At 56.0% G+C, this 22,012-nt stretch overlaps 1 protein-coding gene across 1 annotated transcript; it reads right to left on the reverse strand.

Moving 5' to 3' along the window:
• Positions 1–1,135: 1,135 nt before the first annotated feature.
• Positions 1,136–18,192, reverse strand: CRYBG2 (crystallin beta-gamma domain containing 2). Its single transcript, XM_058677219.1, has 20 exons — positions 16,844–18,192; positions 15,290–16,798; positions 14,976–15,023; positions 14,778–14,890; positions 14,511–14,640; positions 12,679–12,818; positions 10,885–11,011; positions 10,627–10,662; positions 10,047–10,183; positions 9,760–9,886; positions 9,345–9,484; positions 9,109–9,235; positions 8,896–8,928; positions 8,696–8,808; positions 5,781–5,910; positions 5,421–5,560; positions 4,973–5,096; positions 2,413–2,571; positions 1,424–1,583; positions 1,136–1,331 (listed from the first exon to the last, which is right to left on the reverse strand). The coding sequence occupies exons 1-20, from the start codon at positions 18,137–18,139 to the stop codon at positions 1,243–1,245; spliced, it is 4,878 nt and encodes a 1,625-aa protein (XP_058533202.1). The 5' UTR covers positions 18,140–18,192; the 3' UTR covers positions 1,136–1,242.
• Between the last annotated feature and the right edge of the window lie 3,820 nt (positions 18,193–22,012).

Here is a 22,012-nt window from a genome sequence, read left to right on the forward strand (position 1 = left end):
AGCAGTACCCCAGGGCCTTCCCATGCCCCCATCAGCAGCAAAGGTGGCACCAAGATGCCCCAACCCTCACAGAACCCCATCAGAGGGCTCCTCCTCTGAGAATCACCTTGCCAGTCCAGGGCCTGGAACCTGCCACCCTCACGGCCCCTGTAGGTTGCTTTTGTTCAACTTGTCCTTGGGTGCGTGGATATGGTGCCCCAGAGTCAGTCTCCCTGCCCCTTCAAACTCAGCACCCCCACAACCAGACAGCCCCACATCCTAGGTATCCTCAGAAGGATAGACTCAGGGAAGTCCCCCATCCCAAGCATGCCCACATTCCAGTCTCTGGGTGTTCCCCTGCCTGCCCTAACCCTCCACCCCTGGGGGCTGGAGGAGGATCAAGAAGAGGCAATTTTTTGCCTCCTACCTCCCTTCTCGCACGCAGGGAAGGCCGGAAGCGCCAGCAGCTGCCCTAACCCCTCTGCCCTGGAGTGGGGGTGTCTGTGTGGGGGAGGGAAGAGAACCCACAGCTGCCCACATGGGCCTTATCCCTGGCGTATCCTCGAGGACCCTAGCCAGAGGCCCAGGGTCCTTGATGTACACCTGCCCCACCCCCAGCCAGGTTTAGGCCCAGACCCCTGATCTAGCTCCCTTGAGGACTGGGTTGGGTAAGTGGGGAGGAGTCCCATGGCCACGCCCTGCAGGCTGAGAGGTGCAGCTCTCGCCCTTCTCCCAGGTGCATCTGCTGTACCCCCATCACACTGGGTATCCCTCCAGAACTGTCTGCTCCCTTGGCTGTCTTTCTTGGCCACCCCTGGCCTGGCCCTCGCCATCACAGCTGTTCCCTGTCATCGATTAGATTACCCTCGTGGTGGGTACCCTTGAGGGTGGGATCTTGCAGGCCTGGTTCCTTTTTGTGCCTCCACAGCCCAGCACAGACTAGGCTTGGAGCAGGTGGTGAGAAAAACGCAACCTTCCCAAACGGTACACTCCCCAGCAACCTGGTCCCATGGCTCCTCCTGGTGGCAAAGAGAGCTCTTACACCTGCGCCTCAACCCAGAAGCAAAAGAAGCAGGTGCAGGAAAGTGAACATGTGGCCGGCCTGGCCCTCAAACACCCAGATGCATGGAGACAAAGAGACTGGACAGCATATTACAAAATAGCTTATTTTCCAACAAAAATTCTATAAAAACATTTCATCCCAGAAAACCTTCCTGCCCTTCTTCCCCCACATCCGATCTCAGGCTAGGGGAGAAGAGAGGCTCAAAGAATATGCAGTGTCCAGGTCTGGGAGGTCCTTTCCTTGGTTGGTTCCCACAGCACCACGTGGTCCCGGTCATAGCCCCGGCCACCTGTGGGGTAGGGGCAGATGAAGAGATGCTCAGAGAGATGGGGGCACCAAGGAGGGGGCCATGCCCTTAGCCCCCTCCCCCACCTGCATTACCTTTCACATCCAGGACTCGCCCTTCAAACATCTGGCTGCAGATGTGGCCCCCATCACTTATGCTCCAGGTCTGCCGTGGCATGCGGCTCTCTGACCACAGCACCACTTTGGAGCCTGGGCTGGGAGTCCCGATCACCTGCAGGCTCATAGTAGGGGCCACCTGTGGCCCAGGAGGTCATTAGGTCTTGTCCCTCCCCACTGGGGCTCCACCCTGACCCAGACACCTTAAGACAGAGTCTCCTAGGGAAGTGAGGCTTCCAGTGCTGGATTTTACAGGGTTAGGTGAGATTCAAGGTAAAAAGACATAAATAGGAGGTCTCCTCCAGGAAACCTCTCAGATTAACTTCCAAAGGCTTTAGCATTAGAGCTGCCACAGCCTTACAGGTTGCAGGACCTTCAGCAAACTACTTAACCTCCTGTGCTCCAGTTTTCCCACCTGCAAAGAGGGGAAGTGTCTGAGCGTCATGAAAGGCATTCGCTTGGGAGCATAAGGGAGCACCTGGCACGCAGCCACTCTCATCACCCTTCTCTCTCCTCCGTTGCACTTCTCATCATCGGAGCTACTAGGATCCTTCACTCACTCAGGTTGTCTCTCTCTGTCCCACTAAGCTGAGGACGGCAGAGGTCAGTTCCGTCTTCTCGCTGCTGCCCTCCCAGCCCCTAGAAGACAGCCTGGTGGACAGCAATGCCCAGGTCCACTGAGAGAATCTATCCTTGTCTACAGCCAAGTGCAGAGGTGCCTCCGAGGCACCCGTGTAGATCCTGGCTGTGTAGGCTGTGTCTGGGAGCAGGGCAGGCTTGCCCTGGGGTACATCCCACATGCTCCCCAACCCAGGGCCCTGGTGGCACAGCACATGTCTCTGCCTCCGACTGAGTGGACCTCACCAAAGCAGGCTTGCACATACCTAGGGCCCAGGGCTCCTGGTCCCAGTCCCAAAATCAGTACCTGGTTTGTTTTAGTATATCTGCTGCCGAAGCAAGCATAGTACCTGGTTCTTGAGCAGCCCATCCTCATAGTACCAAACGCAGCTGCCTCCAGTTCGGGAATTGGAAACCACCACACGGCCTGCCTTCATGTCTTCCACGTGGTCTGGCACTGCCAGGAATCCTCCCAGTGCTGCGTTCCACAGGCGGAAGTAAGCCCGGCGCTGGGAGTGGGGAGACACTGAGAGTCAGGGATCCCCAGCAGGGCCGTACTCCCTCTACCCTCACCCAGGGTTCTCCAGTACCAGCTTCTGGTGCCCTCTTTCCTGACCCCAAACTACCCTTGATGCCTCGCAAGCATCCCTTCTTTGCTTATGCATCCTGAGGCCACACGCACAGCACACTACAGCACACATGTATGGCACACATTGACAGCCCACAATGCACACAAAACACACGCACAGCACACACGACACATACAGCAACACACAGCACACAACAAAGCAACATGCATGTATAGAACACAAAACAAATACAGAGACATATGTACGGCACACAGCACATATGTACGGCACACATGCATAGTACAGCAATGCATATGCATGCCACACACAGCACATACATGCACAGTCCACACATGTGTGCAGCACACATGCACACACATGGTTCTGTGTGCAAAAGCAGCCACAGGCTCCGGGTAGGGTTGGCCAACAGAGACAGCCACGGCACAGAAGCTCATGCAAGGTGCCAACTCACACACACCTACACACGAGTGACCATCCAAACTCACACATCCTCGCCAATGCACAGGCACTGACATCTGCCACTAGGGGGTGTGGGGGAATGCAGACAGGTACACACAGACAGAATCACAGCCCCAGCCAGGCCCTTGGGCTGTTCTCAATGGCCCTGACTCAGCTGGGGGCTCAGATGGAGCTGTGACAGTTGTGGCTAAGCTGAGTGTGTGCCACCCAAGCACTGTTCCCAGGTGTATCCTCGCTCTCCCTGCAGCCCCGGGCACATGGCACCCTCATTTTAAAGATGAAGAAACAGAGGTCCATGGAGGCATGGTACTTGCCCAAAGCTGCAGAGCAAAACGTTTGTCCATTTCTCTGGGCCTGGTTTCCCCATCTGTAAGATGGGAGGGTTGGAGACAATCTCCACAATTTCTTTCAACAAAGAAATCTGATGTGAGATGTTGGGAATTGAGGTCTGTGCAGATACCCTCAAACACACAAGCCCTCTGAGGGGTGTCCCAGACACAGGCTCAAGCAGGTGCAAACACTCACACACACTCACACAGTCACACACACAAGGTCCCCTCCAGAGCACACATGACATGGTAAGGAGAGGAAGCCCTCAGAAAGGCCTTCGTAGGCGTACACACACACACACACACACACACACACACACACAGGAGCACTTCCAGTGTACATACAACATCACAAGGACAAGGAAGCCCTCGGAAGGGCATACATACCCACACTCACACACACACAGAGCCCAAACACAGCTCCACCACACACGAGCACAAGAAGGCCAGTGATGTCCACACGGCAGGTGCAGACATGGAGGACACATGTGCAAGCACAGGGTTTCACAAAGCCAAGAAGAGGGACGTGGTATAATTTCCTATCCTAACAGAATACCCCTATTTTTGAAAGGCTAATGGCCATGTATTCATTCTGCTATCAATTAAAAATCAGATATGCCTGGGATACTCATGATTTTGTGGATATGCTCTCTAGGACAAGAACCACACAAACAAAAGTGGATTGAGGGGGCCTGGTGTGATGGCCTAGCAGCTAAAGTCCTCACCTGGCACACTCCCGGATCCCATATGGGCACAGATTCTAATCCAAGTGGCACCACTTCCCATCTAGCTCCCTGCTTGTAGCCTGGGAAAGCAGAGGAGGATGGCCCAAAGCCTTGGGACCCTGCACCTGTGTGGGAAACCTAGAAACTCTGGGCTCTTGGCTGTGGATCAGCGCAGCTCCAGCCATTAAGACTGCTTGGGGAGTGAGTCAAGGGACAGATCTTCCTCTCTGTCTCTCCTCCTATCTGTATATCTGCCTTCCCAATAAAAATAAATAAATCTTTTAAAAAAGGTGGATTGATTTGGAGAAAAGGATAAATAGGTAACAGTTCAAGATAAGCAGCAAGGGGCTGACACTGTGGCACAGTGAGTTGAACCACAGCCTGCGACCCCAGCAACCTTTATGAGTGCCAGGTCAAGTCCCTGCTGCTTTGCTTCCCATCCGGCTCCCTGCCAATGGGCCTGGGAAGGCAGTGAAAGAAGGCCAGAGTGCTTGGGTCCCTGCACCCCTGTGGGAGACCTGGATGAAGCTCCTGGCTCCTGGCTTCAGCTTGGCTCAGCCCTGGCTGTTGTAACCATCTGGGGAGTAAACTTTCTCTCTTTGTCTCTGCTTCTTCCTCTCTCTTCTTCTCAACCCCCACTCACTCTGCCATTCTGCCTTTCAAATAAATATCTACATCTTTAAAAAAGAAAAAGAGGAACAACTATGTGGCAAACAAACTGACAAAAGTACAGAATGTTGAACGTCGGGAACACACAAAACCACAGACAGATGTACCTGGACCCGCCCAACAGGATGGGCTACCTACCTGCTTGATGGGGTATAGAGAGCCCACCCTCTGCGTGCCACTGTAGGTCAGCCAGTTGGTGATCTCACAGCTGCCCACCAGCCACTGGTGGCCCCGGAAGTCGCTGTGCTCACACAGTACCCAGCTGGATCCAGCAGGTGCCAGAGATACAGAGACGGACATGACAGAGACACACAGACAGATGGTGGAAGGCACCAGGGTCAGCATGGTTTCCACCTCCTCTTCACTCTGCCCAGCGGTTGGGATCCCAGTGGGGAGAGGGAGGCTGGGAAGTAGATTTGCGGCTTGCAGGGCAAAGTGGGTTCTGAGAGGACTCACAGGCTGTGTACACCTCTCCATCTGCATCTCTCCCTCTTTCCAGGCTTGGAGGAGAGCGCTGGGGACCCTGGATCACCATCCCCCCACCCTCTCACCAGTCCCGACATGCGCTTCCCCACAATGCACTCACACGCCACCCCGGATGCGCACGGACAGCACGTGGTCGTTGAAGCCCTCGGCCTGCAGGCTCCGCACCTCCCTGTTGAGCTCGATCTCCTTCCCCTCAAAGCACTCGAGGCCGTAGAGGAAGATGGAAGGCTCCGAGAAGTGCTGGGGACAGGGAGGAAACAGGATGAGGCCAGTGCCAGGCTGATCCTCACAGATAACTAGTAACTGCCATGCTGGCTTTGAAGGCTCTGGGTTACAGGTGCCTGGGTCGATTCTGAGAAAGATTGGATCCAGTCCTCCAGCCCACTGGGCAGTGGGAAGCAGCCTTACTTCATCCCCTCCCTCAACGGGCAGGCCTCACCCAGGTGGCATGGATACTCACCAGGGGCACCTTCCGGAGGGAGCCCAGCACGGTGGAGCTCAGGCAGCCCATGGCCGTGAGGGTGGGGAACTCGCCCTCTGAAAGAACATGCTGGTCCCCCTGGAAGTCCTTCTCGTCAAACAGGATCCAGCTGGGAAAGAGATGGGGGAGAGTTGCTGGACAGGAGTACCCTTGGCAAGCATGCAGCAACACAGGGCAGGACTGCTCATGACCTGACCACACACTTGGCCAGAGCCACGGAGTACAAGCAGCTCACTGTCCTTCAGTAGAGGCTTGGTTGAGCAAACAGAGAAAAGCAGAGCATGATACAGTGAAATACAAGGACAAGGGAGAGCTCTTCCAGGCTAGGAAGTGATTTCTAGGGGTCAGAGTTGTAACACACGGGTTAAGCTGCTGCCTATACTGGCATTGCATGTGGATGCCGGTCCTAGTCCTGGCTGCTTCACCTCCTATTCAGCTCCCTTAGTTCCGGCCGTTGCGGCCACTTGGGGAGTGAATCATCAGACGGAAGATCTTTCTCTCTGTATATCTCACTTTTCAATAAAAATAAAAATAAATCTTTTTTAAAAAGTGATGTCTAATAGAAGTGAAGTACAAGGTTTATAGTATGCTTTCTTTTTTATTATTAATTTATTTTTATTGGAAAACCAGATATTCACAGAGAAGGAGACACAGAGAGAGAGAGAGAGAGAGAGATCTTTTTGTCTAACTGGTTCACTGCCCAAATGGCTGCAATGGCCAATGCTAAACTGATTTGAAGCCAGGAGTCAGGGGCTTCTTCTGGGTCTCCCATGAGAATGCAGGGTCCCAAAAGTTTGGCCCATCTTCCACTGCTTTCCCAGGCCACAAGTAGGTAGCTGGGTGGGAAGTGGAGCAGCCAGGGCACTAACTGGTACACAAATGGGATTTCAGTGGTTGCAAAGTGAGGATTTAGCTATGGGCTGTTGAGCTGGGCCCAGTAGGCTTTCTCTCAAAACTTACGACAAAATTTACGTGCCACGAAGTTCACCTTTTCCAAGTATGCAACACAGTGGCTTCTATTTTATTTATTTATTTCCCATACTTATAAGGATTTTTGTTGTTGGTGGTGGTTTTGCTTTGTTTTCAGAGAGAGTGATAGAGAATGAGGGGGAGAAAGAGAGATCTTTCATCCACTGGCTCACTCTACAAATGCTGTGACAGCCAGGACTGGATCAAGGCCAAGCCAGAACCACCTGTGGATAGCGAGGACCCAGGCGCTTGGACCACCACCTGCTGCCCCCAGGAGCACTAGCAGAAAACCGGATGTCCGGAAGAAGCCCAGGCACCTGGATGACGCATATGGTTTGCACCCCACATTGGAGTGCCCGGGTTCGAGGCCTGACTCCATCCTGATTCCAGCTTCCGGCTGATGTGCATCCTGGGAAGCAGCACAGGACTCAAATCCCTGGGTTCCTGACACCCTCAGAGGAGACCTGCAGGGGTCTCTGGGCTCCTGACACCCTCAGAGGAGACCTGCAGGGAGCTCTGGGTTCCTGACTCCCTCAGAGGAGACCTGCAGGGAGCTCTGGGCTCCTGGTTCCAGGCCAGCCCAATAAGGTCTTGGCAGCATTTGGGTGAGTGAATCAATAGGTGGGAGATCTCTGTCTTTCAAATACCGAAATTACTTTAAATACACGCACAAATTCCAAGAAAATGAATTCAACAGAGGCATTTTTGAGATAGTGGGAGAAATTAGAACAGGGAGTCGGTGCATGGTAATTTTAACAAATTATCGTGACTTATGCTAGCTATGGCAATGACTCTAATACGTTAGAGATATATATGGCAGTGTTCTCCAACGAACGGTTGTTAGGTCAGAGATTTAAATTACTTGCTTTAAAAAAAACAGAAGATAGTTCAAAGAAAATTGGGATTCAATTGGGATTTTGAATATGAGAGGTCTTTAAGAAATATGTATTATTTAAACAACTATTCATGGAGGCTGACACCACGGTGCAACACGCTAAGCCTCTGCCTGTGGTGCTGGCATCGCATATGGGCACTGGTTCTCATCTCAGCTTCTCAGCTTCAGATCCAGCTCCCTGCTAATCTCCTGGGAAAGGCACCGGAGGAGGGCCCTACTGTCAGGGTCCCTGCCAGCCACATGGGAGATCCCAATGAAGCTCCTGGCTCCTGGTTCTGGCCTGGTCTACCACTGGCCCTTATGCCCATCTGAGGAGTAAACCAGTGAGTGGAAGATAGCTCTCTTTATTATCTTTTTCCCCTCTGTCACTCTTTCAAATAAATGAATATATCTTAAAAAGAAAAAGAAAACATGGAAAATGTTTCTAAAAGGAAATAAAATAGACAACAGAAAAAAGCTATTCGTGTGTTTGAAAGTTTTTCTACCACTGCTTCTCGGCCTTTTGGCCGAGTGTGAAAGTTTTTCCACCAAAAGAAACTTATCTCAGGGCCAGCACTGTGGCACTACAGATGAAACTATCCCTGGTGTGCCAGTTCAGGTCTTGGCTGTTCCACTTCAGATAGCTTACTGCTGGCAGCATGGGAAAGCAGTGGAAGTTGGCCCAAATGCTTGGGCCCCCTGCACCCATAAATGAGACTTGGATGAAATTCCTGACTTCGGCCCAAATGGGGACTGAACCAGAAGATACAAGATCTGTCTCTCTCTCTCTCGACTTTCAAATAAATAAATCTATAAAAACATAAATTTATTGTTATATTTTCCTGTGAACTTTATTTTTGAAATATTGTTGTCTTCTACCATCTACCTTTTCCATTTCCCATGAGAAGTGTACTTTGTTTACTTTCAAATTGAGTGACTCAAGACAGAACAGGAAGCCGAAGGCAGGAAATCCTCTGAAATAAAGTCCCAAGCCGAGTCCAGCCCCAGGCAGGTGTGCACATCTCACCTTCCCTCCCCAGGGCATCCTCACCTGCCGCCGTGCACACGGCAGGACTGGGGCTGGAAGGATGCAGGCAGAGAGGTCTGGTCCTCCTCAAGGGAGATATGGTCGCCCAGAAAGCCAGGGCTGGAGAAGAGCTGGATCTGGTGGACACAGAGCGGAGGGGATGAAAGTGAAGGGAGGCGGTGGGCTGGGAGACAGGGGCGGCCCCTGCGGAGCACCCTCCTTACCTTGGAGACAAAGTGCAGGTCGTGTTCCCCGACCTGAGGGGAGAGACGAAAGTTCAGAGACTTAAGGATGGGGCCGGGACCTATCGTCAGCCCTCCACGGGTCCTACAGTGTCCAGGTTACTTTGCTTCCAGGAGGCCCAGCCCCTCGGGGACTCCAAGCCTCGCTCCCTCCGAGGCCACATCCCCCCCACCCCACCCCGCTGTAGTACGCACCTGCAGCACCGGCTGGAGAGAGGCGAGAGCGCTGTTGCCCGCGCCCCAGTCGTTGCAGTTGCGATACACGCCCTTCTCCAGCACGTACTGCTCCCCGGAGAAGCCCACCGCCTCATAGGCCACCCACCTGCACAGGTCGGGACACGAATCAGCCAGGCAGGGGCAATGGGCGCCCCTCCCGGAGCCGTCCCTGGCCGGCCCAGGCCCTCCCTGCTGCGCGAAACCAGGTCACTCACACGCCGCTGAGTACGTGAATGGCCTGCGTGCGGGGGCCATGTCGCTTTAGCTCTACATCCGGCAAGGCGGTGCTCACCTCCACACCGTGCCCCTGGAAGTCCATGGCCTCAAACAGCACCACGGCTGGATCCCCGAAGTCCTGGCCCGCAGGGACAGTCAAGTGTCTCCAGGAGTGCCCACACAGTCAGGATGCAGACCACCCCAGGGATTCAGGGGTGGGGACTGGGGAAGGGTAGGGGTGGGGGTGGCGGTCTGGCAGGCCTCAGGGAGCACTTCGTGGGAAGAATGATACACCTTGCGAAGAGGTGCCACCTTTCCCGTTCAGAAGCTGTGCTGAGCGTGGTGGGGTGGGGGTTAGGCTGCCAGAGGTGAAGCAGCCAGAGACGGAGGAATGGCTCAATCGCCCTTGCTTACTGTCCGGATGACCCGTAGGGAGGTCAGCAGCGCATCATAGCCTCCCCAGTGTGACCAGTCGGCGTACTCTCCCTCTTCCAGCAGATACTGGTGGCCCCTGAAGCCCTCCTTCTCGTAGCCCACCCAGCTGGGGGAGGAGGGAGGGTGGACAGACAACACTCAGTGGCAGGAAGCCCAGGAAGGGTCAGACAGCTGACCTCCCCAGGCAGCTTGGGGTGTCTTCCCATCCCTTAGGGTACAGGACAGTGGGGGCAAAGAGATAGAATGGGGCGTTCTGAGACCCTCACCAGCCCCCAAGAATGCGCAGGGATCCCACAGAGGCCAGCTGGGGGCTTTGGTCGTCCTCTGGCTGCTGAAGGTTGTAGATGTCTCTGCTCACTTCCCAGCTCCGGCCCTGAAACCCAGGGGCTTCGTACACCACGGCCTGGGGGGAAGGAGGGAGGGGTCGTGTGCGTGGGCCTCATATGGCACAGCTGGAGGGTGGACAGGGGTCGTGTGGGTGGGCCTCTTATGGCACAGCTGGAGGGGGGACTGGGGTCAGGTGGTGGGCCTCATCCGGAGCCGGGCACAGGCTGCCAGCCCACTATCTGTCCTGCTCAGCTTCCTGAGCTCTGAGTGCACAGACACCATCCCTTCTTTTTTTGTTTTGTTTCGTTTACAGACACCATCCCTTACCCAATACCCGTCTCTGACCTCTAGCCTGGTCCACAGACAACAGGTGCTGATTCCCACTGAGCCCACCAGCTTCTGACCTCCACCTGCCCTCTCTCTGGTCTCTCAGTCCCAGGCAGAATAGCCACCCCTCCACTCACCCTTGCCTCCTTCCTCCCCGCCCTCCTTGACCCTGAAGCCCACATCCTTCCTTACCTTGGGCTCCTCCGGCCTCTCCACGCTTGGGCAGCCCTGCAGAGGAGACAGAGCTGCTGGCAGATCTGCTGGCAGATCTGGGGTTTTCTCCATCCTGACACTCCACAAGAGTTGACTTCACGTCCTCTCCCCGATCCCACCCCTCCCCTCCTCCAGTCCCATCCCTAGTCTTTTCCCTCCCCTCCTTCCCCTGGGCCCTTGTGGGGGACCAGAGGCAGAGCCCACACCCTCGGATCTGTGGCTGTGTCCAGCTCTTACCAGTCTTACAGGCTTCAGCGAGCCCACGCCTGGGTCAGATGCACCCCAGGCCTCCAAAGTGGGGTACTCGCCGGGCTCCAGGACATAAGGGGTATCTTCAAAAAAAGGCTTGGGGTACAGCAGCCACCTAGGGGAATGCAATGAGGTCACTGTATCCCGGACCCCCGAAAGACAGTGCTTGGAGGGCAGGAAGAAAGGATTGGAGGGGAGGAGGAGATTTTGGGAGGAGACCCCCATCCTGGTAGGGGGCCCTGGAGGGATCTCTTTTGGTAACCATCTCATGTGCACCTCTGTCCCTCTGGCCTGGCCTTTTCCCATATTACACAGCAGCCAGAAGATCCCTCTAATGCATATATCTACTTAAAAACCCCAGCAGTAGGGGGAGGGAGGTGGGGACAGCAGGTTGAGCCGCCACCTGGGACACTTGTAGCCCACAATCAGAGTGCTGATCCAAGTCCTGACCACGCAGCTTCCTGCTTGTGCACACCCTGGGAAGCACAGATGATGGTTCAAGAACTTGGGTCCCTGCCACCCACATGGGAGACCTCGATTGTGCTTCTGGCTTTTCAGCCTGGTGCAGCCCTGGGGAGTGAACCAGCAAGTGGAAGCTCTCCCTCTGGCTCCGTGGTTCTGTCTTACACAGATACATACATAAAACACAGTAATTCCCTGTTGGCCTCACACTATAGCCTGATCATACAAGGAAACCTTGTGATTCTGCCCCTTGTATCAGGGTCTCCCACCTCTCCACTGGCCAGACTGGAGTTTTAAAGTAGTCTACTGTGATGGCTCAATGGCTAACTCCTCGCCTTGCAGGTGCTGGGATACCATATGGGCACCACTTCATGTCCCATCTGCTCCACTTTCCATCCAGTTCCCCACTTGTGGCCTGAGAAGGTTGAGGACAGCTCAAAGTCTTGGGACCTTGTACTCATGTGGGAGACCCAGAAGAAGCTCCTGGCTCCTGACTTTGGATACGGCCCTTTGGGGAGTAAACCAGGAGATGGAAGTGTTTTCTCTTGCCCTCTCTATGTAAATCTGCATTTCTAATAAGAATACATATATATATATATATATATATTTTTTTTAAAGATTTATTCATTTTTATTGGAAAGCCGGATATACACAGAGGAGGAGAGACAGAGAGGAATATCTTCCATCCGATGATTCACTCCCCAAGTAAGCCACAACGGCCGCTGCGCGCCGAACCAAAGCCGGGAACCAGGAACCTCTTCCAGGTCTCCCACGCGGGTGCAGGGTCCCAAAGCTTTGGGCCGTCCTCCACTGCTTTCCCAGACCACAAGCAGGGAGCTGGATGGGAAGTGGAGCTGTCAGGATTAGAACCAGCGCCCATGTGGGATCCCGGGGCTTTCAAGGCGAGGACTTTAGCCGCTAGGCCACGCCGCCGGGCCCAGAATAAATATAATTTTAAAAGTGTATCTGCCTCACCTCTGTTTCTTACTCTTCTCCCCATTCATTAAAGGAACAAATATGTAGAGGTATCACATACGGGCCAGGCCCTGTATTTGAGCATCAGGATACAATAAGAGACACGCCGGCCCTCCTACAGTAGATTCTTGGCCCACTCTGCCAGGCTCAGTGGACTCTACACCTAGGAGTCTTCTGTGACACCTCCGTCCATCCCCTGACCCTGGGACTTTGCTTTCTTCTTGCCTGTCCCCATCGATACCGTACCCAGAGCCCACTTGGAGGTGGGCAGTGTGCCCTGCCACCTGTCCCCAGCGCCCAGCACAGTGAGTGGAAATGAAGGGAATCCAGCATGGCCTCACTCACAGTCCTGCGGAGACAGTAGCAGATGCCACCTGCAGGGGCTGCTCCAAGCCCTGGGTGTCCTTCAGAGCCTCCGTTAGCTTCACTTGCTCCCCCTTGAAGCCCTCCTCAGAGAAGAGGCTGATCTCTGGGGTGCGGTAATCCTGTGGAAGGAGGGGACAGAAATCTATACCAGCCCCATGCCTGCTCCCAGGGTCAGTCTGGAAAACCTTTGTGATTGTCCCCCCCAGAAACCAGGGGGTAACTAGAGTGCGCCCTGCTAGCTCAGCCACGCAAGCCCAAAACTGCAGTCCTTGATGGTCCCTTGCTGGGCTGTGCGGATCTGAGGCCACAGTTCCCAAGAGAACCTGCCAGGCAGCGGCAGGCCGTTCCCTGGCTTTTGGTAGCCTGCCTTCTAGACTGTTGGAGGACTGGGCAAGGTGGACACCTGCTTCCCGAGGTCCCACATTGACCCTCCATTTAGGTTGACCCTCTGTCCATTCAGCAGATCCTCTCTGCCCTCTAGGGGTTCTGGGGTCATTTTCACTTCTTCATCACATGTTTAGGAAGTGTTACTGAGTGGAAGGCACTGTGTCAAGGTCATGTCCTATTCCCTCTCATTTCGTTTTCCAAGTCCATTCACAGGCAAGGGAGGCTCGGCTCGGGGGAGGATCAGCAACCTGCCCAGGGCCAAGATCAGAGCTGGGTAAATATGTTCACTGTTGCAACCCAGCCCTCCCATGTGCCTGGCACACGGGAGGTACCCCATGGGCATGGAGTCCAATGAACCCAGGACCAGCCGACTTCAAAGCCTTTGTTTTGCTCTTGTATCTCATCACCTCCCACATGCAGTTGAATTTACTGTGAAAAGCTCACATTACATAGTGCTCAAGCATGTCTGTGAATTTGAGAACATCAATCCCTCGCCTGGGCTGTTGTCCTAGGGAAGGCTCGGCAACTCACACACGCAACAACAGCCCTGGGCTGTTAGCTGCGCTTTCGTGGAAACAAAACACATGACCTAGCGGCTAAGACATTCACATCGCATGTCAGTGGGCCTGGGTTCGACTCCCGTCTCTGGCTGACTCCAGCTTCCTGCCACTGAGGACCCGGGGAGGCATGTTGCTGGCTCAAGTAGTTGGGTTCCTGCCACTTGTGTGGGAGACAAGGATGGAGTTTCTAGCTCCTGGCTTCAGCCAGCCCCAGCTGCAGTAGGCATTTGGAAAGCGAACCAGCAAATAGAAGTTTTGTCTGACCTCTTTCAACACCTTCCAGGTAAATAGATAAACCAAGCAAAATGTTCCCAAACAAGCAAAAACACCTTCAGTGTCGCCTAGCCCTTTCTTTGGGATCACCCTAGTGCCCGGCTAGCTTTGCTGCATTCAATTTTCATAGCTTAGGAATGTGTCCTGTGAACAGAGTACTCCGACTTTACAAATAGGAAATGACAATGTTGACTTTTCACACCACAGGCCCCTCCCTCAGACATGCCCCTGGGCTGCCCGTCCTGTCCCTCCCTTGTTCCCAGGCCCTTTCTCCTTCCGGCAGCCAGCGGGATGCTTGTAAATCCCCAATCTGGTTATATGACTTTCTGCTTCAAACCAGCCCTTACTCGAGCTGACTGTACATCCTGCAGGGGTCCGCCCACCCAGCACCTGGCACAGTGCCTGGCATGCAATAGACATTCCCGAGCATCTGGCACCAAATGCCTGAAGTGTCCGTGTCTCTGGGGTCTGCCTGTGGCACTGGGGTCTGCCTCTTGTAATCTCTCCCTATCTTGAAGGGCATGTTCTCTCTCAGGGTTGGGGCCCAAGAGGGGCCAGAGCGACCCCCAGCCCCCACTCCAGCCCACTCACCTGGACTACCCTCCTTAGTGAGCCAATGCCATGGGTGCTCCATGCTGGCTCCGGGCCCCTGAGCTCCATGTCACCTTCAGGTAAGACCAGTTTTCGACCCCGGAACTCTGGCTCTTCGTATAGCACCCAGCTGTGGGCAAAGAGACCCCAGAGTCACAGGGGTTGGCTATATCTCCAGTGAGCTGGTATGGTCACTGCCAGGTTGGCCCGGCTGCACCCTGCTGCCCTCTGCACAGCCAGGGCCCCCACTGGGCACACCTCACTCACCAGCCTCGAATCACCCTGATGGAGGCCACAGGGGCCCAGCCAGAAGCGTCAGCAATGTCTTCCCAAACCTCTGTGCTGTCACCCTGACAGCTGGGCTCGGAGAAGAGGATCACCTGAGAAGGCATAGCCACCGGGGGCTTCAGAGCCCATCCCCAAGCCCTCCACCACCAGCCCTGCCCACTTACCCCAGGCCCCTACCTTCCCAGGCCTAGTGTTCAGCTTGCCCTGGGTCTTCAGCGCTGGACTCTAGAACAAAGGAGCCACAAGAAGCCTTATGGTGTCGCCTCCTTACAGCCTCCCTGCAATCTGCTATTCCAGGGATCCCGGCCCTCCCTGCTGGCCTTTACTGCGAAGAAACTGGGTGTCCAGCAGCCCCATCTGCAGCTTCTGGGGTGCTGACTTGAGACCACGCCCTCCTGCCTCCAGAGACCCTTGATTACCTCTCACTTCCCAACCCCAAGCCCATGGAGCCCCCACTGCCTGCCCAGTTGCCCATCGGAGGCATCACTCACCCACCCCTGGGGGTCCTGGGTAGGTGAGGTCTTCTCTGCCGACAGACTTTCACTACAGAGCAGAGGTAACTGTCCCAGCACCTTTCTGACCCCTGGTGCCTCATGGGGTGGCAGAGCGGATAGTTTGGTGCCTAGTGGTTCTGGGGTTGTGGTCTCCTTGGCAGCAGGCATCAGATTGCCAAAGAGAAGGCTGCCGCCGAGCCGGGAGGTACGCCTGCTGTTGGCCTGAGCTTCTGGCCCCAGCTCAGGCTGGGGGCCCTTGGCACCTGCTACATGCTTTTTCATCATCTCCAGAGGCGAACAGGAGCCCTGGCTGGGCCTGGAGGGTCGCAGGTCCCATGAAGGTCCAGGCTTGGCTTTTTCCTGTTTGAGCTGCAGCTTCTCGTCGTCACTCAGGTAGGGGTTCTCGGGTTCCTCCTCCTCCTCTTTCGCTTCCTCTTGCTGGTCCTTCTCCAGCACCGGCACCTGCTGTGGACTGGGGGCCAGCACCCAGGGCCCAGGCTGGTCCTCTTCGATGGCAGGGAGCGTGGCATACATGGCAAGGTAGGAGGCGCGGGGGGCTCGGGGCAGCCGGTGGGTGCGGAGGATCTCGGGGGGCTCCATGCTCCGCAAGGTGTCCAGGAAAATCTCCAGGTCTGCAGCCAAGGCCAACTCCTCCTCCTCCCTCAACAGCTCCAGCGGCGGCTTGCCATCGATAGAATCGGGGACAGGCTGGGATTCCACACTGACCTCTGCTTCCACTGGCACTGGACCAGGGGTGTCACCTGGGCTGGGTGTCACCTTGTCCACAGAGGAAGATGGGGCAAGGGGAGCAACAGGGTCTTGCACAGCTTCTGTGTGGGTGGGAAATGGTGCCGCGGAAACACCGGAGTCCTGGACAACCTCTTTTGCTGTGGGAGATGGGAGGGGGCTCCCTTCAGAGCCCAGGCCAGCCTTATCCTGCTGGGGACGAGGAGTAGTAGAGGCTGCTGGGTCCACTTCGGTCTCTTCCTTGGTGAGGGAGGAGGCAGGGCTGCCTGCAACATCTTGCACACTCTCCTCCTGCCCACTGGGACCCCCAACCACCTTGCTGGGTTTGGGGGATGAGGTGTCGGGAACATCCTGTAGCATCTCTTTCTGGCTGGGGGCTGGGTCAGCAGGAGTCCCAGGACCCTGGGCGACCTGCTGCTCCGGAGGGAGGGTGAGGCTAGGGACCTCTGTGGCGTCCTGGGACTCCCAAGGGAGGGAGGGGCTGGGGACCTCTGCAGTGTCCTGGGACTCCTGAGAGAGGGTGAGGCTAGGGACCTCTGTGGCGTCCTGGGACTCCCGAGGGAGGGAGGGGCTGGGGACCTCTACAGTGTCCTGGGACTCCTGAGAGAGGGTGAGGCTAGGGACCTCTGTGGCGTCCTGGGACTCCCGAGGGAGGGAGGGGCTGGGGACCTCTGCAGTGTCCTGGGACTCCTGAGAGAGGGTGAAGCTAGGGACCTCTGTGGCGTCCTGGGACTCCCGAGGGAGGGAGGGGCTGGGGACCTCTGCAGTGTCCTGGGACTCCTGAGAGAGGGTGAGGCTAGGGACCTCTGTGGCGTCCTGGGACTCCTGAGGGAGGGAGGGGCTGGGGACCTCTGTGGCATCCGGAGCAATTGGGGAAGAGGGAGAAGGACATCCTGGGCTGGGCACAGCCTTGCTTCCTGCCAAGGACGGGGCAAGATGTTGTCCAGGGATAATGATGATCTCACTCCTCACTGTGGGTGGGACGGCGGCTACAGGGGCATCGGTGGACACTTCTGTGTTCATAGGTGGCAAAGCATGGGGAGAGAGCTGGACCCCGGGCTGAGTGGGCACCACAGGCTGCTCTGGAGAGTGAACCAGGCTCGAAGAGGGGCTTTGGGTCTGGAGCCTGGGAGAGGAAGGAACCGGGATGTGGCCAGAAGCCTGCACAGGGAGCTGAGTCGGGCTGGAGGTTCCCAGCACCGTGAGACACTCATGGGTCTCAGCATCCGGGGCTCTGCCCTGCTCTGGTCCCAGTTGGACTATAGGCACGTCCTGGTTCTGTGGAGAGGGTGCAGTTGCTGGGCTGCCTCTCCTCCCTGTGCCACCCAGGCCTGGGCTCTTGGGTGCGGCAGCTGTGGGTCTGGGGAGGCGGCTGACAGGCATCAGGGTATTGAGCAGCTCCAGGGCCTGGCTGCGGCTAGGGCCACCCTCTGGCGTGGGATTTACCACCACTGTGCGGAAAGCGCGGGCCACATGGCGGCCCCTCTGCAGGGTCTCGGCAGACAGCGAGGGCCCCACGGTCACAGTGCTGCTCACCCGGCGGTCCACGGAGCCTCCCACCACCGTGGTGGCCCGCACCGTGCGCATCACCCGCAGGTTCCGGGAGCTCCCGTTGGAGAGGCCGCCCGTGGGGTGGGGACTGGGCTCCCGGGGCCCAGGCAGGGGCACCAAGAGTTCCACATTTCTGGCTGTGGTCCCCGAGCTTGAGGACTCAGGCCTGGAAGTCGGGGGGCTGCTGTCGTTCTGGTCCACAGCCTCCTGCGACCGCCCACTTGGCCTTTTCTCCTTGGGGGGCGGTATGTACTTCCTGGAAAAGATAGGCCCATGGCTCTGGAAGTTTCTCGAGCCGGCTGCTTCCCGTGGGCCCGGCTCACTTGAGCTCTCCTCGTCCCGGGTAGCAAAGCCGTTCACTTCTTCCCGACGGTGGCTGTATGCCAACAGCTCCTCCTGGGGCGCATTCCTGCTGGCCCCGGACACCAGAGACACCTTATGGAAACGATGTCTGATCTCTTCTTGGCCAGGGGACCGCTGCCACCAGGTCAAGGTGGCACTGACCACTCGGGTTTCAGTCTGGGCTGGGGACCCCCCTGCCTCCTCCATGTTGGGCCCCGGCACGCAGTCCTGAGGTGTCCTCGTCTTGTTGTGGTCCAGCTCCCTGCAGAGGATGCCAACAAGAAGACAGAAGTCGGGGATGGAAAACCTATTTATCCCTGCCCTGCCCCGCTGTGAGACTAGATGGCTTCAACTGCTTCATCTGTGAAATGGGTATATTTTAGTTTCGACTTGACTCATTGGAAAGCACCATCCCCTCCCCAACCTGCTCCCTGCTCTGAAGCCAAGGCCCGAGCCTGGAAGGAAAAAGAAGGGAGAGAGTGGACAGGGAGCCCACTGTCCTAGGCCTCTGACCGAGGAGCCCTGAGTCAAGTTGTCCAGGAACTCTGAACTGGGCAGGTATCATTCCCTGTTCCCTGTCACACACAGGCTCCTTGAAAGGGAATTTAAGGAGCCCTGGGCTTTGGCTTCCCACACAGCTGGGCTCCCTCTGAACCTGCCATCCACCTGCTGGGTGACCTTGAGAGGATAGCTGTCCATTTGAGTGTTAGGGTCCCCAGCCACAAAACTGGAGCCCTATGACCCTGTGCCTGCAGGGTCTCTGGAAAGAGAGAAGGATGGATACTGGCTTTATCAACTAAGATGCCGGCTCAAAAGCTCCCTGGCAGGTCTGGTGTGGTAGCCTAGCAGCTAAGGTCCTCACTTTGCATGCTCCAGGATCTCATATGGGTGCCGGTTTGCGTCCCATCAGCCTCACTTCCCATCCAGCTCCCTGGCATGTGACCTGGGAAAGCAATGGAGGACGGCCCAAAGCCTTGGGACCCTGCACCCACTTGGGAGACCAGGAAGAAGATTCTGGCTTCAGATTGGTGCAGCTTCGGCCGTTGCGGTCGCCTGGGGAGTGAATCAACGGATGGAAAATCTTCCTCTCTGTATAACTGACTTAGTAATAAAAATAAAATCAATCTTTTAAAAAAAAATCATCCTAGTGCCTCAAGGGACACTGAGCACGTGCGGGCAGGAGCAACATAGCATGCTAGGGGCAGAGGGCGTGTCCCAGAGGAGCCCCCCAGGCCTCGGCACTCTGGCCTTTCAGAGTGTCCCCTTCCTCAGCTTCCTTCTTGGCCACCAAACAGATGAAGAAACAGGGTCAGGGAGGAGGTTGATAGGTCCTAGGCTGCCAGGCTAAAGTAAGTTCACATGTCTGGGATCCATGGCCTGGCATCTCCCACCCCGAGGCTGGGGCACAGCTGGCCGCTCCCTAGCCCAGTTCAGTACTGCTCAGCTCAGCCTCCCAGTTTGTAGGGTGGGGCCTCCCTTATTTTTTCTGTGACCCTCCCTTGGTCTCACCTTTGCTAAGTGAGGGACAAAAACACCTGTCCAAGACCGCTCAATCCTCCATTTCCAAGGCAACCACAACAACAACAGTCCTTGGCTCAGGGGCTCACCTTGCCCCAGACACCTTGCGAAACGCTTTTGCATTCATTGTCCTGGGTGACCTTGGGGTGACGCCTCAGAAGAGTCCCTTGAATTTCAGACCTCATAAAGAATGAATGATGAAGAAATTGCCAAACAACATTCCCATTTTGTAGACCAGATTTGTTTACTGAGAGTCAGAGAGGTTAAGAGATTTGCCTAGAGTCACACAGTGGCAGAGTGCCGACTTGGACTCCAAGTGCTTCACCTCTAGAGCAAGCCTCACACAGGGGCACTGGCTGGGTCCCATCTCCTAGGGGGGCTGCTGGTGCCAACCCCCCAACTCCCAAGCTGCACTGACGGCTGTGTTGTCAGGTCAGCCTGCTTCTCCCGGCTCAGGGTCACCCGGCCTGTAGGCTGTGTCCCTCTCCCATCAGGCAGCTCCCATAGACGGCAGCTGAGCCAGCTCCGGGCCCCACTGCGTGGCTCCCCTCCCCCGCTTTCCTCCTTCTCTGGGAGAAGCTGGTGGAAACCAGGACTTTGACCCGCCCTGTGGCCCCAGCTGTGACTCAGATTTTATGAGGGGCAGAGATGAAAGGGGCTGAGGCCCAGCGAAGCCTGTCCCGACTCCGGAGCGACTGGTGAAAAGCAATAGGGACAGGTCTTGGGAGCTTTGGAAAAGCCTTGTGTGAGGGAAAGGTAGGGGCTTCCAGGGACCCACCCCCCAACTCCTTTGCCCGGGCCAGAGCAGGGCCCGGGCAGCACCACAATCTGGCTTCTAGCTCTCCCCAGAGTCCCAGTCCTCGTGGGACCTCCTCCACCCCCTTACTGAGCACTCCCCTCTTGTCCCCCAGAGCCCATCCTCCTTTCCATACCTGATGCTGCTGGGAGCAGCCAAGCCTGCTTCAAAATCATTCATTCATGCACTCATTTATTCATTCAGTGCTACTTGTGTCAGGTGATATACTAAGTAATCTCCAGTTAGGCTCATCCAAAGCCAACTTTCTCACGAAGTTCATTCCCCAGGAGTCCAGAGGTCAAGGATGCAGACATAAAACTAGGAAGGGCATGTGGAAGGCCCCAATCATGCAGCAGAAGCTGCCACTGGTAACCAGAGCAGATGCCATGAATGCCCTCACAGCCATCTGAAAAATCAATGCCTTTTCTCAACCCAGCCCAACCCCTGGACAACACCCCTGCCAGTCACCCATTCCACAAGCATGTGGTCACTGGCTTCGGCTTGCATACCTCTAGGGACAGGGAGGTCACCACCTGACGTTTGATCTGCCCCATTCCTGGACAGTCAACCCACGCTGGTGTCTGCTTCCCATTGGCTACCCTGTTTGTCCTTGCTCTGGAAATAGACCCCCTCAAGGACCTAGCTGCCTCCTGGGCCAGCAGAAGGGCCCACTCTGGCAGGCCTCTCTTCTCTGGGCCCTCTCATCCCCAGCGGATTTGCTGGCACAGTAGCCTGTGACCTCTAAATGAGGCGTGGGGCTGAGCAGGGAGAGGCTGGGGAGGGGATAGGGGAGTGTGGGAAAGAGTCTTGTCTAACCCAACAAGTCCTGGATTCTCTCCGCTTAGCAGTGAGTCACCCCTAAACTAGGCCAAACCAGTCCACAGGCCCACAGCCTGCGTCACACAGGCACCGACCCACACAGAACCGAAGTCACGCAGACACGGAAACACACAGACACACGAGCCAATACATACACACAGAAACATGCAGCTGAGGACACACACACATCTTGCAGCCACAGGCTCCCCCTTCCCGGGGCACTGACCCACACCTGAACATGGACACGTGTGCCCGGACACACACCTGTCTCACGCTTCTGCACCAGCAGCCCCAGTGTGACCACCTCCTCCCGACAATCGTCAGGCCTGGCCCAGAGGGAATGCAGTAGGATGGTGTCCGGGGACACCTCCCTCCTCCTGTTGTAAGCCAGCACTTCCTGATCCCCGCCCGAGGCTGTCATTAACCACCTGGGCCCAAAATAGCCACGAGGAGCCACGACCAAGCCTAGGACCCCCTTAGCTAACCATCTGTCTCACCCCGGCTCCAGGCCTGCCTCTCGCCAGTGCTTTTCCCAGTCTTGGGGCACTCCTGCCAGTCCCTGGGCCAGCCCAGGCTCTGGCCCAGAGGATGTCATTGGTACCTCTGCCTTTGCGGTCAAGTCCACCTCCCTCAGGGTCACAGGAAAGCCCAAGTCCCCAGAGCAAGCAGGATGCAGGAGTCGGATGGGCAGAACTTAGGCTCCGGGGTGACCGAACCTACAGCCAAATCCCATCCCTTTACACTCTGGGTGATTTTTTTTTTTTTTTTTTTTTTTTTTTTTTTACAAATCCTGGAACATTTCTGAGTCTTAGCTTCTTTACTATCATTAGGTGAGAAGGTGGGGGATGGAGTTCCCACTCCATGCAGCTGTTGTAAGGATTACATAAAATCATGCTTGAAAGGGCTGGCACTGTGGTATAGCAGATGAAGCTACTGTCTGCAACGCC

This window comes from Ochotona princeps, chromosome 2 (assembly GCF_030435755.1).
Source record: "Ochotona princeps isolate mOchPri1 chromosome 2, mOchPri1.hap1, whole genome shotgun sequence".
In the NCBI taxonomy this organism is placed as follows: domain Eukaryota; kingdom Metazoa; phylum Chordata; class Mammalia; order Lagomorpha; family Ochotonidae; genus Ochotona; species Ochotona princeps.

Excerpts from the sequence above, each read along its gene's own strand:
- CRYBG2 (XM_058677219.1), bottom strand. The coding sequence starts at position 18,139 with ATGGAGGAGGCAGGGGGGTCCCCAGCCCAGACTGAAACCCGAGTGGTC. Across the intron at positions 8,929-9,108 it reads CTCTCCAGCCGGTGCTGCAG|GTCGGGGAACACGACCTGCA; the intron begins GTGCGTACTACA and ends CTCTCCCCTCAG. Across the intron at positions 5,097-5,420 it reads GTGCGCATCCGGGGTGGCGT|CTGGGTACTGTGTGAGCACA; the intron begins GTGAGTGCATTG and ends TGCTGGATCCAG.